Source organism: Budorcas taxicolor, chromosome 5 (genome assembly GCF_023091745.1).
Source record: "Budorcas taxicolor isolate Tak-1 chromosome 5, Takin1.1, whole genome shotgun sequence".
NCBI lineage: Eukaryota > Metazoa > Chordata > Mammalia > Artiodactyla > Bovidae > Budorcas > Budorcas taxicolor.
The window spans coordinates 147,391,582-147,412,844 of record NC_068914.1 but is presented as its reverse complement, the minus strand read 5'-3'; the positions used below and the strand labels follow the sequence as shown (position 1 = coordinate 147,412,844).

The 21,263-nt window shown below is 60.0% G+C and overlaps 2 protein-coding genes across 2 annotated transcripts; one reads left to right on the top strand and one right to left on the bottom strand.

The window, feature by feature from the left end:
• The first annotated feature begins 2,619 nt into the window (after window positions 1–2,619).
• GAPDH (glyceraldehyde-3-phosphate dehydrogenase) lies at window positions 2,620–7,389 on the top strand. The gene is made up of 12 exons (XM_052639937.1): window positions 2,620–2,722; window positions 3,011–3,051; window positions 5,245–5,344; window positions 5,433–5,539; window positions 5,657–5,747; window positions 5,864–5,979; window positions 6,072–6,153; window positions 6,337–6,488; window positions 6,575–6,653; window positions 6,749–6,832; window positions 6,920–7,017; window positions 7,119–7,389. Exons 2-12 carry the CDS (start codon window positions 3,029–3,031, stop codon window positions 7,186–7,188), a joined length of 1,002 nt encoding a protein of 333 aa, XP_052495897.1. The 5' UTR covers window positions 2,620–2,722; window positions 3,011–3,028; the 3' UTR covers window positions 7,189–7,389.
• A 930-nt stretch (window positions 7,390–8,319) lies between these two features.
• IFFO1 (intermediate filament family orphan 1) lies at window positions 8,320–20,784 on the bottom strand. The gene is made up of 9 exons (XM_052640064.1): window positions 20,012–20,784; window positions 16,327–16,387; window positions 16,138–16,233; window positions 15,130–15,270; window positions 13,449–13,603; window positions 13,234–13,354; window positions 12,855–12,947; window positions 9,835–9,965; window positions 8,320–9,388 (listed from the first exon to the last, which is right to left on the bottom strand). Exons 1-9 carry the CDS (start codon window positions 20,782–20,784, stop codon window positions 9,280–9,282), a joined length of 1,680 nt encoding a protein of 559 aa, XP_052496024.1. The 3' UTR covers window positions 8,320–9,279.
• Between the last annotated feature and the right edge of the window lie 479 nt (window positions 20,785–21,263).

Below are 21,263 nucleotides of genomic sequence, written 5' to 3'. Positions count from 1 at the left end.
GCCGACTGAACTGAGTTGAGCTGCTTTCCTTGGAATGTATATATATGTGTGTTTGTCAGTTTTCTTGTTTTCTAATGAATAAATATTTTTATATAGTTTTAGAGGTTTTTCCTCAGCTTGTCTTTGTCTCGTCTTTCTCGCTAGCCCGGAGGCAGGCAGCAGCAGAGGGTTGCTGGTCCGGAGGGAGGCGCTGAGCCCAGGGGTCTGATGTGTGTCCAGCCCCTCAGTGCCTCATCTCTCGCCAGCCTCCCCCCTGCACGTGGCAGGACGCTCTGCTGTGTAGAATTAGGCAGCGCCTAGACTCCAGAGCCACACTTCTCAATCTGGGGGCCATTTTATCCTCTGGGAGACATTTGGCAACCTCTAGAGACTATTTCTTCGTCACAACCTAGCAGAGAGGGGTGCTACCAGCAGCCAGTGGGTAGAGAGAGGCCAGGGATATTGCTAAATATCTGACAATGCACAGGACAGTTCCCACCACAAAAAAAGGATGCGTCAGCCAGTGAGGGCTGGGGTTGGGAAACCCTCTGACCAACAGCTCGCTTTGTCCTGCCCCCACCCCCACGCGTGCCCCTCTAAAGACAGGTGACTGAGCTGGCTGGGCTGATGGGAGACCACGTCATGAGTCGCCTCCAGCTCTAGATATTGTCTCTGGAGACGGTCCCCCAGGGTTTCCTCGCAATGTTACAGGGTCTGCAGGAAGTCAGCCCCTAGATGCAGGCCCTGTCCACCCCCTTCTACTCCCCAGGTCCTCTCTGCTGAGTCACCTGAACCGCAGGCAGTGTGGCTGCTGCCATGACTACACTGGTCTCTGCTGTCATGACAACAGCAGGCTGCGTCAGTCCATGGTCCCTGGGCACTGAACTCCTTTCAGCAAAGGGCAGTAATGAGAAATGACAGGCGTGTGGCAAAGGGCATGCTATGGGCAGTGTGGGAGGGCGGGGGTGGGAGGTCCTGCTAAGGCCCTCTTCAGGCAAAGTACTGTGTCCTTGGCGCTGAAGAGGAAGCCCCATCCACTTCCCAGCAGGCTCCTCAGTGTGGCGTCACCCCTCGCCATTAGGTGCCCACTGGCCCTGCTCTTGCAAAGCCTGGGGCGTGGACCATGCAGATGGCTACCCGCCCACAGCAAACACTGGAGGAAGACAGTCCCAGAAAGGGAAGGAACTGCTGGAGTCGGGGTGCAGGACCACGTGCTCTCTGCCTTTTAAGCAAAGGTTATCACCAGCTGGGCTAAACTTAGCCACAGGCTTTTCAGCTGGAGAAGGGGGCTGGTCTCATGTTACGCTGGGCCAGCAAAGAGGCCCCAATTCTGTCCCCCAGCACCTGCTGATGGGCAATGTCTATTCTACCCCACCCCACCCCCCTCCCCTACAAACCCTCAACCCTTGAGTCCTCAGATCCAGCCCTTCCAACATCCTCAGTTCACAGCCCCGGCACAGTCCCTGGCTTCTTACTGACTGGGCTTGAAGAGGAATGGACTCCTTCCTCCACATCACCTGTGGAGAGGAGCCGGGGGCCTGGTCCCACCAAGTGCCCAAGACTCCTGATTTTTTTTCCCCTATTCTGGACTCCTCACGCAGCCCCCAACATCTCCTGGACGCAGCCACGGGAAGGGGAGGCCCTGACTCCAGGGCTGGCCTGCACGTCCCAGGATGGGGAGGGACTTCCGCCCTCAACGCCCAGCTCTCAGCCCCGGGCGGGGGGGGGGTGGGGGGGGGTACCAAGCTGGACAGGGTGAAAGGGGCATTGTCTCCCAGCCCGGGCCGCACACCCTCAGGTTTCCCAGGAGCGCCTTTGTGGGAGGCCTCAGGCCTCTACCCGCCCAGCCCCCAACAGAGATGCTATCCCGCGCCTGGGGCCCCCGCCCGAGGCTGGGGGAGAGCCGCTGGTGCACCCAGGGCCCGGTTTCTCAGGTCTGCTGACTGCACTGCAGGACATTGTGACCTTCAGTGCTGAAACCTCCCCGCCTCATGCGTCCTCCGGAACCTTCTTCCGCTCCAGGCCCCCACAGCCTAGAGCCCAAATCGGCCCCCGGCCCAGAGAGGCCCGAAGCCAAGTTTTGGGGGAGTGCGGGAAAGTGGAGGAGCGGGGACGTAGCCGGCTGGAGGCCCCTCCCGTTCTTTTCCTTTGCAACGCGGGTGTCACTACCGAAGAGCCTCGAGACGTTCCTCAGCCTTCCGGCTTCTCAGCCTTTGAAAGTAGGGGAAGCGGGGGCGGGAACGGGGGAGCCTGCAGCCGCGAGCTGTTCCTGCTCCAATTCCCCATCCAGCCGACTCCCCAGGTCCTCCCGTTATATCCTTGCGGCAGCTTTAACCTCCCTGGCTCCCAGGTGCCCACATTTTTCTCCAGGGCCTCCGGCCCGGAGTTTACTCTCTCCCGCAGTGCTCCCCCTTCCCCACCAGTTACCATCGCAGGTCCCCCTCCTCCTTCGGGCCAGTCTCAGTCCCCTCCCCCACGTCGTCCTCAGCCCACACGCGCGGTGCGTGCACATTTCAAGAACCTGGCGGACCCAAAAAAAAAGCGGTAGGCCGACTACTCGCAAGTTTACGGGCGCACGTAGCTCAGGCCTCCGCACCCCAGGGGCTGGGACTGGGAGAGGCGGGCCCGCGTCGCCACACCCCCTCCCCGCCCCCCATCCCTTATAAATTCGGGCTGCAGCCTCCTCCTGCGCTCTCTGCTCCTGCCCGTTCGACAGATAGCCGTAACTTCTGTGCTGTGCCAGGTAAAAGCCTGGCCGAGAGGAGGCACAAAGGGCTGGGGGATAGGCCCACCCAAAAGGGACGAGGGGGAGTTCGGGCGCCGGGTGTGCGGCTGCTGGGGCTGGGGTTGACTGATCGCGCCCAGCCGGGCCCCCCGCATTGCAGGGGCGGGAGGAAGGACGTGCGGAAGCGCAGGTCCTGGATGGAGGCTTGGGGGGAGGGGAGGGGAGGAGCTGGTGGGGAGAGGTGGTCAGCGCTGGATTCCGTCCTCTTAGCCCCGCGCTCTAATGCTCACCTTCCTCTGCCCGTAGCCGCATCCCTGAGACAAGATGGTGAAGGTCGGAGTGAACGGGTGAGTTACGGGCAGGGGTGGAGTGGGGTGGGGCAGGGCAGTCTTGCGGTCCTCACCGCATTGCGCTAGCGGGTCTCTGCAAGCGCGAGGAGAACCTGGATAGGGTGGTCGTACCCACCGCCCCCCGCAAGGAGAATTCAAGGTCAGCGCTCAGACCTGGAGGAGGCCCTCGAAGGCCTCGTGTGCCCCCCATCTCCGGCTATACTGCGCCCCTGAGGAACCTTCCACCACTTTGCAGCAGATACACAGGAAATTCCAATTCTTGCTTGGGCCGCATCCCCTAATCCCGCACCTGGGGCTCTTTTCTTTCCTTTCGCGCTCTGCGGGGTCACGTGCCGGGGAGGAGCCCGTCCCCCACCCCCACCCCAGCCCGTGCCTCCAGCAGGCGCAGCCCCGGGGGTGCCAGGAGGCACAGCTGCGCACAGAACCAGCTGGGAGGGGTCATCTGCGGTAACCCAGCCGCCATGTTGCAACTGGCTAGGAAGGAAATGAATGAACTGCCCGTTAGGAAACCTTCCTTAGCCCTGTCGTCTCTTCGCCTTCCTTGCCCATGACTAACGCTCCTACCCCTGCCTCGTGGGATGGAGTCATGTTTAGCCCATAGGCCAGGTGAGGCCAGGCTTTCCCGTTCTTGCAGCTAGACCTCAACTCTGATCCTAGTAACCCCAGACCATCACTTAAACTGCCGGCCAAATTCCGCGGCCCCCCCCTCCTCCACTCCCAAGAATGACAGGATGCTTTTCCTAGATGGTTCTCTGACGAATTCAAAACGTGGGCTCGTGGGAGTGGTCTTGCAGTTTGGGGGTGTTTCTCCTTTCCTTTTCCGGAGAGGTGTGGTGGCCGTGGCTAGGCGCCATGCTTGGGGGAGCTGAGTCATGGATACTTAGAAATTTTCCACCACAAAATGGCTCCCAGAGCTGCAGCCCCTGTGGTCTTGCCGGCTCTCCTCGAGGCTCCTTTTCCCCATCTTTGCCTGGAGCTGACCCCACCCTAAAGGCCAGGCTATAAAGGTCACCAGGAGGATTAAGTGTCTGTGAGCCCCGGGAGTCCTGCCCTTCTCCCCATCCCATCCTCCAGAAACCAGATCCCCGCTCCACCTAAGCTGGGGTTAAATATAGCTGCCTGACCTTTCTGCAGCTGGGGGCCTGGGCTTTTGCTCTCCGCCACCACTCCCCTACTCCCTAATAACTGTTGGCTCCCAATCCTGATTTTTGGAAAAGAGCTTGGAAGGATAGGTGCTGAGCAAGTCAGAACCCCAGGATGAGGGGGTTGAGAAACCAGTTTTCCCTCTCCTCTTTTGTGGGGGAGAGAGGGTAGGTTTCCCCATCCAGTTCATGCTGACCTTTGCTCTTGCCCTTTGAGCTTGGTGATGCTGAGTGGACTAGTGTTTGTGGTTCAGAGGGTGTAGCCCGAAGTGGGGCCAGACAGGAGCAAGCGTTTGCAGAGAGTAGGTGTGATGAATGCCACGTGCCCGGCCTGTAGGTGGCAGCAGCTGCGCACCACTCCATCAACTCAACAGATTGCCAATGACTAGGGGGTGGGCGAGCACGTGCCCGGCCTGTAGGTGGCAGCAGCTGCGCACCACTCCATCAACTCGACGGATTGCCAGTGACTAGGGGGTGGGCGAGCACATGCCTGGCCTGTAGGTGGCAGCAGCTAACTGCGCACCACTCCATCAACTCAACAGATTGCCAATGACTAGGGGGTGGGTGCGGAGAAGGCAATGGCACCCCACTCCAGTACTCTTGCCTGGAAAATCCCATGGATGGAGGAGTCTGGTAGGCTGCAGTCCATGGGGTCGCTAAGAGTCGGACAAGACTGAGCGACTTCACTTTCACTTTTCACTTTCATGCATTGGAGAAGGAAATGGCACCCCACTCCAGTGTTCTTGCCTGGAGAATCCTGGGGACGGGGGAGCCTGGTGAGCTGCCGTCTATGGGGTTGCACAGAGTTGGACACGACTGAAGTGACTTAGCAGGGGGTGGGTGAGCCTTTGTGCCTGATTACCTGTGAGCCTTTTCACTCTGTGGGCTGACAGGGTTGCTCAAGAAAAATAGAGTGAGTTCTCGCGAGACTTTGCAGGGGTAACAGAGTGGCCTCTTCTCTGAAAGAGGGTGAATGGGCGGGGGGCTGCTTCCGTGCCCAGGAGGAATCCCCTCCCCCTCACCCCTTCTTGTCTCTTGTCCCCCTCAGATTCGGCCGCATCGGGCGCCTGGTCACCAGGGCTGCTTTTAATACTGGCAAAGTGGACATCGTTGCCATCAATGACCCCTTCATTGACCTTCACTACATGGTGAGTGCTGCCCCTTAGTGGATGGGGTCAGAGCCTGGCTGAGGTGCAGCCCCTTGATGCCCCCCTCCTTCGTGCCCCTCCCCCCCAGGTCTACATGTTCCAGTATGATTCCACCCATGGCAAGTTCCACGGCACAGTCAAGGCAGAGAACGGGAAGCTCGTCATCAATGGAAAGGCCATCACCATCTTCCAGGAGTAAGTGTGGGAGATGGAACAGGAAGAATTTGGCCTTGGAGGAGGCACTGGGACGGGGTGATCACCTGTGGTCTGTGGTACCCCGTGTCCCTGAGCTTTGTCCTGTCTTTCTCATAGGCGAGATCCTGCCAACATCAAGTGGGGTGATGCTGGTGCTGAGTACGTGGTGGAGTCCACTGGGGTCTTCACTACCATGGAGAAGGCTGGGGTGAGCAGTGAGGGCCTGGAGAGGAGGGTGGAACAGGAGGATGGGGGAGGGGAGGGGAGGGGAGCAGACTTAGGAAAGTGAGAGCCCGGGTGCAATTACTTGCTCCTTGGCTGCAGGCTCACTTGAAGGGTGGCGCCAAGAGGGTCATCATCTCTGCACCTTCTGCTGATGCCCCCATGTTTGTGATGGGCGTGAACCACGAGAAGTATAACAACACCCTCAAGATTGTCAGGTGAGCGCACCAGAGAGGAGGTGGGGAAGCAGGCCGATAGTGCCCCCTGGTGCCCAGTGGACGTGCCCCTGACTTGCCTCTCTCTTTTCCAGCAATGCCTCCTGCACCACCAACTGCTTGGCCCCCCTGGCCAAGGTCATCCACGACCACTTTGGCATCGTGGAGGGACTTATGGTAGGCGTGGTGGGAAACTTGAACACAGTTCTCAGCCAGTATGGGACCCTTCTGCCTGCCACAAAGCAGGGCCCTTTAGAGGGATGTGTCCCTTAATTCTTCCCCAGGGGAGGGGCGGGGTGAAGGAGGGGCGTGGCCTGGAGAGCACCAGGTGGAGCCTTCACTCCCCTCCTTCTTCTGCAGACCACTGTCCATGCCATCACTGCCACCCAGAAGACTGTGGATGGCCCTTCCGGGAAGCTGTGGCGTGATGGCCGAGGGGCTGCCCAGAACATCATCCCTGCTTCTACTGGCGCTGCCAAGGCCGTGGGCAAGGTCATCCCTGAGCTCAACGGGTAAGACCCTTGGCTGTTTTCTGCCATGTGGACCCAGGGAGCCGGGAGGAGCAGTGGAGACTGACCTTGCTTCCTTGTGTCCACAGGAAGCTCACTGGCATGGCCTTCCGCGTCCCCACCCCCAACGTGTCCGTTGTGGATCTGACCTGCCGCCTGGAGAAACCTGTAAGTTCGGGTTGGAGCAGCTTCGGTGGCCTGCAGGGCCAGTGGGGGCAAGTTGCAAGACTAGAACTCTGACCATCTGTTTTTTACCTTGTCAGGCCAAGTATGATGAGATCAAGAAGGTGGTGAAGCAGGCATCAGAGGGCCCTCTCAAGGGCATTCTAGGCTACACTGAGGACCAGGTACAGTCAGTGGGTCAGGGGACTGGTGTGTCTGTATGGCCCCCGGGAGCCAGGCAGGGTTCCATATGCGGCCCTCTCCTCCCCCAGGTTGTCTCCTGCGACTTCAACAGCGACACTCACTCTTCTACCTTCGATGCTGGGGCTGGCATTGCCCTCAACGACCACTTTGTCAAGCTCATTTCCTGGTATGTGGGGGTGGGGGCAGGATGATGCCTCAGCATGTGAGCTGAGTCTGGTGCCCCTTGGTGGCTGGCTCGGTAAACAGCCCTTCACGCTCTCCTTCCAGGTATGACAATGAATTCGGCTACAGCAACAGGGTGGTGGACCTCATGGTCCACATGGCCTCCAAGGAGTAAGGTCCCTGGACCCCCAGCCCCAGCAGGAGCACGAGAGGAAGAGAGAGTTCCTCAGCTGCTGGGGAGTCCTGCCCCCCCACCACCACCACACTGAGAATCTCCCGACCTCCACTCATTTCCATCCCCAAGGCCCTGAGGAAAGGGAGGGGCTCAGGGAGCCCTGCCTTGTCACGTACCATCAATAAAAGTACCCTATACCCAGCCTGCTGTCGTTTCTTGCTGAAAGGGAGGCTGGGCTGGGGCTAAGTTGAACTAGGTGAGCACCCAAGCTGCCAGAAACCCTGCCCTGGTCTAGCGGTCATGCCTCATGTCCTGGGTTCCTCCCTGAGGCCTTTGGGTTCTCTGGGCCCCAGTGTGTGCCAGACTGCCATGGCTGAACCCAGGAACAGCCTGGAGGTGTGTATCCAGAAGCCATTCTGTCTGCAGCCCTCCCCCTGAGGGTGACACTGGCACAGGATGTCAGGTTGGACAGAGTCCACCTGGCTTCCAGCCAGTTAGCTGACCTCTGCAACAGTGTGGAGCATGGCCAGCCTGGGAGAACTAGGTCCCGGTTCCGCCTCAATGTCTCTGCCCTAGTGACCACCTGCAGTATGACCGTGCAGGTGCCCAGCTCCTAGGGTCTGCAGAAGGGGAGGGCTGATGGCTTTACTTCCGGGTCATCTGTCACCAGTGGATGCATGTAGTCTTACTGGGAAGCAACACAGACTTGGTGCTGATAACCTGGGCTGCTGCTGCTATTGCTGCTACGTCGCTTCAGTCATGTCTGACTCCATGCGACCCCGTAGACGGCAGCCCACCAGGCTCCCCCATCCCTGGGGTTCTCCAGGCAAGAACACTGGAGTGGGTTGCCATTTCCTTCTCCAATGCGTGAAAATGAAGTCACTGAGTCATGTCCAACTCTCAGCGACCCCATGGACTGCAGCCCACAGGCTCCTCCATCCGAGGGATTTTCCAGGCAAGAGTACTGGAGTGGGGTGCCATTATTGCCTTCTCCTGGACTGAGGCACCATTATTTTGGAGTTCCAGTCTCCGCATCTGCCTTACACCTGCATGCTGGGAAATGATGGGAGCTAGCACACACTGCAGAGAGAGAGCCGCCACCAGAAAGTGCTGGAAACAGTGAGACAGACATGTTCCATAAATACTCGCCAGTTTCATTAGATTCCACTCAAACATCAGCTCCACCCAGTCTGCCTCAGGCAGTGGCGCAGAGGGACCCTCGGCGTCGCTGCCCCAGTTCTCCAAGCTTCTCTGAGTCTGGGACATCTTCTTACTCAGCCTGTTGGGTCTCCGTGTGTGAGACACGGAGGACACCCGCAGCTGATGCTTGAAGAAACCGAGACCCTGAGCACACGTGTGCACGCACACATCCATGCATGCCCACCCACTCCCACACACGCAGTTTCAACTTTTCTGCCACCTGGTGGTGACGGAGACAAACGAGCTTCTGTCTCTTTCTCTCCACAGCACTGCACCCAGTCAGCCCAAAAGCTGCCTTGCCCAGACGCACTAAGGTCCTTATAACGTGTGGCACTTCCCACGAGGGAAAGGGCAGAGCCACGTCACTGCTGTCGACGGGCAGCTGGCCGTGAGCACTTGAACAGGGAGGAAGGCGCTCCCTGCCCAGACCCACTCAGTCTGCCTGCAATACGGAGGGCCTCTTTGCTGCACAAGCCACGGAAGGTCTGGCCTCCTCCCCTTCATACCGGTGCCTGGGCCAGTTAGCACCAGTATGGAATCAAGATGGCCAGCTGGCCCCCAGGCCACAGGGAAGGAAGGAAGGACAATCACACTGCTTACTCGGTGGAGAGGGCAAGGGGCCACGAGCGCTCCGGCAGCATTAGAGGTGGGAAAGCAGCAGACAGCCACGTGGAGGCAGGAGGGCCGGCTGTGCAGGGAGTGGCCTGGGAAGGGCAGCCAAGCCTTGCTCCAGATGCCCCGGAGCCCTGCAGGGGCCGAGGACCGAGTTGGGCAGCCGGGGAGCAGCGCCCAGTCCCCGGGGCCAGGCTGGTGCCGCAGGCTTCCCTTCTGTGAGCCCCCAGCCCTCTGCTGCGGCGGGTCCCGGTGGGCAGGCCGAGCACGAGGAAGCCCCTATCTCATGGCGCCGTCGGAGGAGACATCGCGATCGGAGTCCTCAGCCTCGCTTGGCGGCGGTGGCGGCGGGTCGCTAAGCGGGACCGCAGAGAAAGCAGGAGACTTTCTAGAAAAAAACACCGGTTGTAACCTCGGGGCAGGGCAGGCGGGAGTCCTGAAAGGGCTGGCACCCCTGCCCATCCCAGCCTGATGGTGGTCGGGCAGGCAGGAAAGTAACGTCTCAGGCAGAGGAGGACCACGGGGAGAGGGAGTGGGGAGGGGAGGACACCGCCTCCCCCAGTCCACCCTGAGGGGGGGACAGTCCCCACCTCAACCTGGGGACCCCGAGACGCTCTGCAACCCCAGTCTCTCATCTATGGAGCAGCTTTGTGACTGTCGGGTTTTCAGCTGCCTTTCTAAGCAGGGGAACCGCCAGAGGCAGGGCATGGGGAGGTTTCAGCCAGGCAACCACGATGGACTCCTGCATCCTGCGTCTGCTGAGGGTGGGTCTCAGGGCTCGCCCTCGAGGGGCGCGAGGCACCGCCCCTCCCCACCTGCGCCCGGCGCCCTCACCGGTCCCCGGACTGGGTGATGAGCCGGCGGCAGGTCTCCATCTGCACGTCCAGGCCCCGCTTCATGCTGCACATCTCCATGTACTCGTGCAGGTGGCGGTTCATGTCGTTCTTGGCCGTGGCCAGCTCCAGCTGCAGGGGGCGGGCCGTCAGGTCAGCAACCGCCCCTGCCTGCACTCGCAGGCGGCTAGCCCGCCAGGCCGTGAAGGAGGCAAAGGGCTCAGGTTCAAAACTAAACCAGCTCAAGGCAGAAGGCACTCGATACGCCATCGTTCCTTCCACATTCCCTGGGGAAGCTCGCCCACAACAGCTTTTGCTAAGGAGTCTGGTGCAAGAGGCCCGAGTTCTCTGAAGAGACTCACAGCAAGAGCAGTGAGGAGGGGGCGGAGGCCCTAGAGAGGCGGGATGGTCCTGATGTGCTTGGCCTCCTCCTGGGGTTCCCCACAGGGGCCTCTCTGGCCCATACAGCACTGTCCCCCACAGACAGGCCCCGCTCCAAGCCGGGGCCTACCCATCCCTGCGTGCACCCTCAAGTTGAGCCATTACTCAACTTCAAGAAGTGTCTACAAGACTGGCGGCACACGTGCCAGCTGGGCTCTGTGGAAAGGGGCTCCGCTCTCACCACCGATTTCCTCTTATTACTTCGCTCACATGTAAGCTCTTTTCAGAGACGACTGGAAGGACTGCCTGCCTGCCTCGCTGAGTATCTAACAGGCTACGAGCTGTGGCCCGAGTCAAGGACTGTTAGGTGTGAAAAGACGGGGCTCAGAGTCAAGGAAACACAGTCTCCTTCCCAGAGCCTGACTCTGCCCGCAGGCTCCGTGGTAGAGCTGAGAGGCAGGCACGGAGGCCGTGAAAAATCTGGGATGCAGACACTCTTGCTGCCTCCCTTTGTTCTGGCAACAAAGAACAGGGGCCAGAAGCGGGTGGGGGCAGAACAAAACTGCCTGGGGTGATGTGCTTGACTGCCCGAGAGCAAAGAGAAAGGGTAAGAAACCACCCGTGAATGATCTGAACTGGGCCACAAGGATGGGAACTCAGACAGAAAAGGAAACAGTCACAGGGCCAGACAAAGAGATGGTCAGGACAGTGACATGGGGCGAGATGGTGGCCTGGGTGGGTCAGGAGCCCCAGTGAGCACAACTTGGACCGCGGCCCTGCTTCCAGAGCTGGGGTCTCAAGCGGCGCCCCTGGCAGCAGCACGTCCAAGGGCAGGAGGCACTGACCATTCGTTCAGTCCAGGAAAGAAGTAGGGTGCTGCCAGTGCTTGCCCAGACTGGCTCCCTCCTTCACCCCAACCCCGGCCCGTCGGGAGAGCTGGTGTTAGAGGTGAGCGCTGGGGGCTGCGCTCGGGAGCCCAGCACTCAGTGGGGCAGCGGGAAGAAATGAACCCAACATGTCCCAGCAGAAAACGAGGCTAGGATGGCCACCAGCCTCTACGTTTATAGAGGGCTGCGGGAAGGAGACAACCCCAAAGGCCACACTGAAAAGCCTGCGCACGTGCGGTGGGGCAGGGCGGAGGGGTGAGGCTGGGAGCAGACTGAGAGCAGAGACCTGGGCCTGGGTCTCTCTCACCATCCAGTAATGGAAATGGTCTCTGCCTCCATCCCAGGGTCCCTGCAGACCCAAGTCACTGAGATAAAGGACCTCCGGAGCCCCGGGTGGACAGCCAGGAGCAACACCATAAAAAAAAAAAACCACCAGCAGCAACAGCCTCCCGACCCCTCAGGACCTCCTAGGTGCAGTGAGGAGGGGGAGAGCAGGATGCGTGTCAACAGAGGGGTGGGGGCCCCCTCCCAGCTCTTCAGCTGGCGGCACATATCCAGCTGTACCTTTTCTTTCTTTTCCTTTTTCTTGGCTGTGCAGCACGTGAGATCTTAGTTCCCTGACCAGGGATCGAACCCATGCCCCTGCAGAGGAGGCATGGAGTCTTAACCACGTGACCACCAGAGAGGGCCCCCAGCTGTGCCTTTGAAACTGAGTGTCAGTCTGGGAGTAAACAATGGGAGCAGGTTTTGCTTAAAGGAGCAGGGCAGCTGCTGTGTGCTGGGAGAATCAGGATACAGAAGATAATTCCTCAGCGGCCACCACCTCGGAGAGGGCAGTGGGCCTGGAGAGGGACAGAGCATTCTAGAAGCCCCCAGCCTCATCTCCAGAGTGCATGGAAAGGACCCCCTCAGGCTCCGGCCTCGGGGTCACCGAAATCACGTGGCGCCTTGGCTACAGCGCCCTCGTCCCGGTGTCACACACCCTTCCTGTCAGCCCCTCCAGCCTAGAGTTTACGTTAAAGCACCAGCTCCACTCGCCAGCTCGGGAAAGTTCCTCCAGGTGAGGGAATGAGCATGGAGACGCCTCCACGGCTCGAAGGCTGAGCTGAGGCTGCAGCGAAGGTCAGGTTCAGCGGCGTGGACCCTGATACAGCACTGACTGTAGAACAACCGTGAACATAGTGGCTGCGACAGTGCTCACTGCCAGACAGATGCCCCACACTCCACCTGCACTGTAGCTCACCTGACCTTCAATCGACCCTGAAGGAGGTACTGCTAAGACCCCACTTTACAAACAAAGAAGCAGGCTCGGGACTTCCCTGCTGGTCCAGTGATGAAGAACCTGCCTTGCAATGCAGGGGACTCGGGTTTGATCCCTGGTCCGGAAACTCAGGTCCCACGTGCTGCAGAGCAACTAAGCCCACACAGCACAGCTAGAGGGTCCGCAGGTCGCAATGAAAGGTCCCACGTGCTGCAACCAAGGCCTGACACGGCCGAAGAAATAAAGATTTAAAAAAAAAGCAGGCTCAGAGAGAAGAGGCCTGATAAAAGTCAGAGTGGTAGGAAGTCACAGAGCTTAGATTGGAACCTACATCTGTCTGCCTCGCTCCCCTCCCCAGCCTGAGGTCTTCGGGACCCAGTGGGGAGATCCCCCTTCTCCTGCCAGGAGGCAATGGGGAGGCCCTGATGTCCTGCAGTACCATTCACGACCCCCCGGGAACCAGGGCTCCTCGGCTTCAGCTCACAGCCTTACCTCAATCTGGTCAATGGTTTCCTGATATTCTTTCTCCCGGGTTTTGAAGAGGGACTCGGTATCTTTAATCACCTTTTCCAAACTATCTTCTGGCTGCTGGAGTGGAAAGGGAAGGTGGGGGAAGCAGAGAGGAGGGATGGATGGGACAGGGCGAGCCATAGGGCAAGGCCAGGGAGGGAGAGAGAGAGACAGAATGAGGTTAAAGGAAGCTGGAGAGACCGAGGACGAGGACTGGGGACGAGGACTGAGGACGAGGGGGAAGCAGGTGACGGATGGCGGCCACAGAGGGAAGACAGAGCTCAGAGGGGCCGGCGGGTGGGAAGATGGGCCTGGCGCCAGGGGAGGAGGAGCTGGGGCCCAAGGCCGGGAGGTTGGTTACCTCTCCCGGGGCCTCTGCAGCGGCCAAGGCATAGCCCGAGAAATCCTCCCAGAGCAGCAGGGTCTCCTCCGTCTCCTCCCAAGTCAGGCTGTCACAGTCGTCCTCAAAATCATACTCCCTCCTAGAGACAGGGAGCCCGGGCGTCAGGGCGGCCGGCGGGGCGGGGCCTGCGGGCTCCGGCCGCGGTCAGGTGCGGGGCGGCCGGGCGGACTCACAGCTGGTTCAGCATGCGCTGCATCTCCTCGTTGATGCTGAGGGCCGTGCTCTCCTCCTCATCCCCGTCGGGGCGGCGCGGCCCGTCACTCTCCGCCAGGGAGGTGTCCTCCTCCACGGCCTTGCGCTCCCGCTTCCGCCCCCCCATGGACGGGACCTTAATGGGAGACAAGTGCAGAGACTACAGAGACGAGGCCGGGTGCGTGAGGAGAAGGGCGCGTGAGGAGAAGGGCGGGGGCGCCGGCCGGGAGGGAGGGAAGCGGGGACCAGCAGGGAGGGCGGGCGGACAGAGAGAAGACACAGTTACAAGACGGAACAGAAACACCAGCATCACCGAGACAGGCAGGCAGACGCAGGTGGGGCCAGGGCTGCAGACGAGGAGGAGACAGACCAGAGACAGAGAAAACGGAGCAGTAAGATTGGGGGAAACGGCTGGCCGGGACCAGAGTGAGATGTGTGCAATGGCCCAGAGGAGTTCTTTTCTAAAAAAAGTCTTCTAGTGAAATGACTGAACTGAGAGGGAAGTTTCAGGCCGCAAGGAGGAAAGGGGCATGAAGTTGATAAAGCAGAACCTGAGTCACATCCAGATCTGGAAGCCAGAGGGGGAAGGGAGGGAGAGAGATGGAGCCAGAGAGTGAAAGAAGGTGGGGGGGGGAGGGGAAAGGGGAGGGAGGAGGAGGAGAGGAGGAGACATGGGGCCAGAGAATGAGAGAAGTTGGGGGGAAAGGGGGAGAGATGGAGCCAGAGAATGAGAGAAGTTGGGGGGAAAGGGGGAGAGATGGAGCCAGAGAATGAGAGAAGTGGGGGAGGGGGAGGGCCAGAGAATGCGAGAAGGGGGGGGATGGGGGGAGAAAGATGGAGCCAGACAATGAGAGAAAGGGGAAGAGAGGGAGAGGAGAGAGAGGGGAGGGGGAGGAGGGGAGGGGGAGGGGAATAGGGAGGGGGTAGGAGAGGGGGGAGAAAGATGGAGCCAGAGAGTGAGAAAGGGGGAGAGAGGGAGGGGAGAGGGAAGGGAGAGGGGAGGGGGAGGAGGGGAGAGGTAGGGGTATGGGGGGGAGAGAGATGGAGCCAGAGAATGAGAGAAGGAGAGAAGGGAAGAGGGGAAGGGGAGAGGGGAAGGAAGAGGAGAAGGGGGAGGGGGAGGGGAAGGGGGGAGGGGGGACATGGAACCAGAGAATGAGAGAAGTGGGGGGAGGGACGGGGAAGAGAGATGGAGCTGGAGAATGAGGTGGGGGAGAGGGAGGGGGGAGGGGAGAAGGGGGAGAGGGAGGGGAGAAGGGGGAGAAGAAGGGGAGGGAGGGGGCGGGCGAGAGGAGGGGGAGAGAGGGAGAGAGAAGTAGGGAGAGCAGGATGGAGGGGGCGCTGCACTGAGAGCCCGGCGGGTCAGGAGGCCCAGGGAGCTGAGAAGCTTGTGTGAGAGCAAAACTAACCAGCTTCTTCTGTGGAGGAAGCAAGAGAAGATGAAAGGCAGAGAGGAGAGGAGGCAGACAGGAGAGAGGGGAGGGGGAGACGGCGTTAGAGACAGCTCCAGACCCCGCCAGAGGCTGTCCCTCGCCCCCCAGCCTCGACCCCGGGCCCGGCTCCGGCCTCCCGCGTGGGGCGTGGGGCTCGGGCGCCAGCGAGGCGGGGGCGCCAGCGAGGCAGGGCCGCCGGGGGCCGGGGCGAGGCGCCCACAGCCCTCACCTGGAACATCTTGATCATGTCCTCGCAGTTGCGCTGCTGAGCCAAGTCGCAGAGCTTGGCGGTGATGTCGATGCGGCGGCAGATGTCCATGTCCACCTTCATGGCCTTCTCCTGGATCTTCGTGTCCAGCTCGGTCAGGTTCTGTGTGGGGAGCGCAGGGAGCGGTGAAGGGGTCCCACCTCATCACAAGCAATATCCCCTCATCAGCCCAGTCACATGGCTCCTGCTGGCAGAAGGCACCCCTTGACCTGGGCACCTCCCAGCGGTCTGCCCAGGATGACCGGCTCCTTGGCCAGATGACTCCCCTAGGGGATATGGGTCAGCGCCTGGTGCATAGGCAGGGGGCTCCTCCTGGAACTCAGACTCCCAGGGAGAGAAAGAGAGAGACTAGTCCTCCGTGGCTCAAATGGTAAAGAATCCGCCTGCAATGCCTGAGACCTGGGTTCGATCCCTGGGTTGGGAAGATACCCTGGAGAAGGAAATGGCTACCCACTCCAGTGTTCTTGCCTGGAGAATCCCCGTGGACAGAGGAGCCTGGCAGTCTACAGTCCATGGGGTCACTAAGAGTCAGACACAACTGAGCGACTAAGCACACAGCTAGAGCTCTGAGCACTGGAGAAAGAATCATAAGGACAGTGTTAGCTGACACTCAGCCGCTGCTGTCCTGACTCTACAAACATTGTGACCTTGGAACCATCCTGCAAGCACTTGCTTTCAATCCTATCCCACTCCACAGACCCAGAGACAAGGCAGAGCAGGTCAGGATGTCACCCAGGGCCACACTGCGAGCAAACAAGCCCGGGCCCCATGGAGGCCAAGGGGACTTCCATTCCTCTTGAGTTAGGGGGCAGGCAAGGGGGAGAAAAAGGGAAGCACATAACGTGGGACGCCGGGTGGTGAACGGGTGAGACTAGAAAGGCCTGCTCCCTGGCCTCAGGCAGCCCTGGGGCTGAGCCCAGGCTGGTGTGGCGTGGCACGAGAGGCCAGGGATGACCCGGCCACACTCACGTTGCTCATGAGCCCCTTGAAGACCACCAGCTCGGCCTTCAGCTGTTCCACCTTCATGGCCAGCTCCTCCTGGCAGGCATCAGCCTCCTGGGCTTCCTACGGTCAGAAGAAACCAACTGAGGTGAGCGGCAGGTGGGCAGTAAGCAGCGGGCAAAGGACGGTGGGGAGGGCGGGCGGGGCGGCCCTCACCTCCTGGAGCTCATTCACACGCTCCTGCAGCTGTAACCGCACCGTGTACTCCTCTTCCCACCTGCAGACAGTGAAGGGCGAGCACCTGGGTACAGGGCCCTCTCCCCTCCGCCCCTCACCCCCCACCTATCTGGCTCAGGCCGGGCCCTGGGTCGGCTTCCTCAACAGGAGGAACATGTGGCTCCAGGCTGCTGGCCAGCGCTCAGCGCCCAGCTCACAGCTGCCTTCCCAGAACCTCTGGCCTCACACCCAACTGTGGCTGCACTGTGCCCTCGCGGGGCCCATCCCACTCAGGCCCCAGCCCGACCGGCTGTCCTGCCAGCCTTGACCCCTCCTCCTGCCCGCACCACCCAGCCCGGTCTCCCACCTTCGGTCCACAGATCCGGGCTCCCGCTCTCCTGCCTGCACCAGAACAGAGCTGCCCTGCCTCTCGTGGGACCATTAACCCTGTAAAAGCAGCTGCAGGACACACAGGGCATCAATGCCGTTGGTCAAGAGCCTGGTAGGAGGCGCTCGAAGTCCACCCCCACGAGCGCTGGCAACTGCCCACCCGGAGGCCCTCGGTGGGCTGCACAGAGGTGCCCGGGCACAAGCTGGGATCACTAGGCGTCCACACCCAGGGGGAGAGGGAAACTGGAGCATAGAAAAGTCCCCTATTAAGAGTGGTAGATAAAAAAAAAAAAAAAGAGTGGTAGATGAGAACCACAGGTGGCACCTCCGGAGCTGCAGAAGGCAGAGCCTAAGACGAGGAGTAGGCTAAAAAACACTCCTGACCGAGGCAGGGGCCTTGCCCAGGGCCAGGAGCAAGCCAGCATGTCCCCCTCTGCATCATGGAGGCAGAAGGGCAGTATCGGGGCAACATCCCGGCTTAGGGTTGATGTTGGCTGGACCAGCAGACTCCTCAGACCCCATTGACATAACAGCCCAGCACGTCTTCCCCATCCTGGAAAGACTTCTTCCAGACTGAGAAAGGAAGGGGAACTGAACCGGAAGAGAAGCTTTAATGCCAGAAAGGTGATTAGGAAGCAGCCTAACACACACAGAGAACACACACTCAGGCCTGGGGTCTGGTCCTCTCCTCCCCGCCTCCATCTCTCTTCCCCAGGCGCCTCCTCCAGGCCCATCTCTCCTTGCTCTCCTGTTCCTCACTCACATCCGCACTGCAGTATTCCTAATAATAACTCCTCGACATCACCGCGGCTGCCCCTCCTGAGTAGCTGGGTGGGGAGGAGGCAGGCAGCCTGGCTCAACCCGCCAGCTCACAGCAGGCCCGCTCCCGCCTTCCTGGCTCTGGGCCCAGCCTTCCCTGGCGGCCCCCAGTCCTCCTGCCCCTGCGCTCTGGCATTCCCATTCAGACAGCTAGGGCCAGCGAAGGGCCCCAGCAGCATCAGGTTATGTGTTTTCTTAGATAAGATCTGCAGCTTTTCTGGGCCTTGGTTTCTCCATCTACAACGTGAGGGCATGGGATGTGGTACCCTGAGGACCCTAGGGTCCTTGTGTCCCTGGAGGAAGCAAGCAAGACTGACCAAGGGACAGTAACCCTGGAGAACAGGCACCAGGAAGGGTGGGACTGTGAACTCAACTGTTTCAGGGAGAAACTCAAGGAAGTTAGGTAAGGATGAAGATTAATAAAATCTTACAGGATTTAAAAAAAAAATCTGAAAATAAACCATCTGGAACCTCACTAGAATTCTATTCATACACCAGCCAGACTTTCCTGTGAGTGGGTTTATTTTGACCTCTATTCAAAGCTGGGCTCACTTATAAGGTTCTCTAAGTATGGGTAGAATTTGAGCAATTTCCACGTATTCGACATTGAGTGAACACCTTTCTTCCAAATACATAGCATCCTTGAGTGAAATGAGGAAGCGCTGTAGTTGGCCCAGGGCGATGCTGGAAAAACTGAGGCCAAAAGAGACCCACCCAAGGTCACTCTTGGCAGGGGAGCTGAACACAGAACTAGGAGGCCTCAGCTCTTTTTCAGTTCAGTGCTCAGACCATGCCCATGTCTTCCAGGCTACAGACCAGAGTCTGAGCCGCTGGAGAGAGACAGAACAAGGGCAAGGGGATCTGGGGTGGAAGAATGAGTGACTGCCAGTGTCACGTACCAGCCAAGCCTGGCCGTGGGGCCCTCTGCACAGCAGTGTGCTGCAGAGCCATGAGCTCATCAGTCCCGGAGGAATAACTCTTTGCTGCCCTGGACAGCTGGACCAAGGACGGATACTCCGCCAGTGAAAAAAACAAAACGCCCCAACAACAGCAGTTGTTCCTGTGGTTATGGATGTATTCCAGAACTGTCCATGTTCCACTGCTGACTGTGTCAATTAACTCCTGCAGGGGCAGGGGGTGGGGCAGGGGCAGAACGGTTCCGGGTGGATCTAAACGACAGTTTGGGGATAGCTGAGAGTCCCAAGGACACTTAAATCACAGACGGCTACTAAAGAAGCCAGCCAGCATGAGGGCAGAACTCACCCTCAGAAAGTCTGCTGGTCTGTGGTCTGCCAGACTCTCGCGGGTTACAGATCCCTGAAGGTCGCCGCCAGACCCAGCAGTCATTCCCCAGAACATTCAGCCAGTCCCCACCAGACACAAATCTCCGCTTTACCAGGCTGGAAGGGTAATTCCCAGGGTTGTCCACAAGGGGTCAGAGTAGCTCATTAAGAGGTTAAGCCTGAAGGCAGAGCCTCCCCCTGAGCCCTCAACTCCTTGGTCTTCAGTCATGGCACCTTGGGCACTAAGTCTACAAAGTGCTGGCTGTACTCAAGCTTCTGTCCTCACAGGCTGGTTATCAGGAGATCCCCTGGATGCAGCCAGCACTCCTGCATCGAGTCCCTTCCTTGGGCCCCTTGGGCTGCCCTGTCACCAGCTGCGCTGAGTGAGGCAAGCCATCATGGGTGTGTCCGCGTTTCCAGCTTCCTCCTACTCAGGTCCTTGCTACCCTCTTCACACCTCCTTCTGCACTTTCAGATCCCCCCCAGCTTTCACTCACCCTGGGTCAACTACAGGCCTTTCACCTTTCCCTAGGGAATTCCCTCTTCCCCACACCCCCTTTTTTGATCAACTTCCAGAAATGCCCTGAGGGCCCCAGAGCCTCTCAGCAGCGGTGGAACTAGAGCAGGCATGGGCTGCTACCATGGACACTGTTTTGGAAACGCTGGGCAGTGTCAGGATCACCTCCTCCAAGGTTCAGCCCAACCCGCACCCCCCTCCCCCACCCCCAGCTTCTCATGGCACTTAGACTCCCAAATTAAAGGTACATCTTTTGCCTCTAACTTTTGATAAGTATTCGGAGCTTATATCACAAAATCGCTCTGAGAGCTGAGGCTGGCAGGGGGATATAAGTGGTAGCCCAGATGCAACTTCTCAGAACAACGTCCCTTTTACACATCATAAAACCCCACAGTTAACACAGCCGTGCAAACGCTGTAGCCTATATGAAAAACAAGGGTTCCCGGCAGGATTCTGCTCCTAGACTCCTCCTTCCTGTCATGAGCCTGACTTCTGCATTCTCTGTGGATTCCAGTCTCATATGAGGACTTCCTAGCTCCTCCTTAAACAGCAGGAACTTGACTCATACTTACTCCTCCCTTATTCTTGGGCCCCAGCGGCTCTGTGTTTCTGGACAGGTAGCCGCGGCTGAGTGCGGCCTGAGCTGAACCCCCGTCCCCACCTTCCAGGTCCCTACCTCCGCTTGTACTCATCCCGCTCGCGCTTCACTTTGGCCAGCACGTTGTAGAGCGCGCGGATCTCGGGCGTGATGGTGTCGATCTGGACGCCCACCCCGTCGGGGTGCACCCACGACAGGCCAGGCCCTTGCACCAGAGTGGGCTCCAGTCCCGGCCCGAGCCGGCGGGCGTGAGAGAAGGACCAGATGGTGCCGGGCATGAAGCGGGCCGACGAGGAGTAGGCGGTGGAGGCGGAGGTGGAGGGCGCTGGCTGGCAGGCCGCGGACGGCGCGAGGGGGCCGGCCGGTGAGCGCGCGGGCGAGCCCAGGACCCGCGCCGACGGGGTGCAGACGGCGGCCGTCCGGGAGCCCAGGGGCAGCCCCAGGGGTCGGACGGGGCTGACGAAGCCGGTCTGCACGGCCTGGTCGCGGCGAGGCAGGCCCCGCCGGCCCTGCTTACCCTCCTCCAGCGCCTGCTGCAGCTGCTTCTCCAGCAGTCGGTTGCGGCGCTCCAGCTCGTGCACCTTGGCCAGGAAACAGCGGAAGCGGAGGTTGAGGGTCTTGAGCACGTTGATGTTGGAGCCCAGGTCGTTGCGGAGGGCCATGGCGGCGGGGGGCGCCGGGCCCGGCCCCGGCGGCGAGTAGGGAGCCGGGCCGGTCGGGGCGAGCGGCGCCGGGGGCACGTCCCCGCCGCCGGCCAAGTGGTCGCCTCCCAAGGGGTCCCCCAGCGGCCCGGCCAGGCCCTGCTGCTCCTGCTGGAGGAGGAAGAGGTTGGGGCCGAATAACGGATTCATGGCTGCGCCTTCTGCTGGGAGACAGAAACCCGTGCGGGAGCAGGGATGTTGGGCGAGGGAGGAGAGCCAATGAGACGCCAGGGGGACGCGGAACAGCCAATCAGACGGCTCGACGGGAGGGGCAGAGGTCATGGGGGCGGGGGAGGGCAGGGGGTAAGCCAATGAAAGGCTCGTTCGAAGGCTGGCACCTGGACAGAGCTTTCCGGGTCTGGGGCTGAGCCCTGAGCCCAGCGGACCCCGGCCGATGCCCGGAATCCAGACAGCGGCTGAGTGACTGAAACCCAGGTTCTCCAGTACTGCGTAGTTCTGGTGGCACGAAATCCATCTACATCCCTATTGCGCTGCTCCCTCCTAAGTCCAAACACCCAGCTCTGACTCCATGAATCTCCTTCCCTGGGTTCCCCGGAACTGACCTGATTTCTCAGTGCATTGCACTGTCCCCTCTTCTGAGGATCCCTGTCTCACCCTCCCTCCTCTGC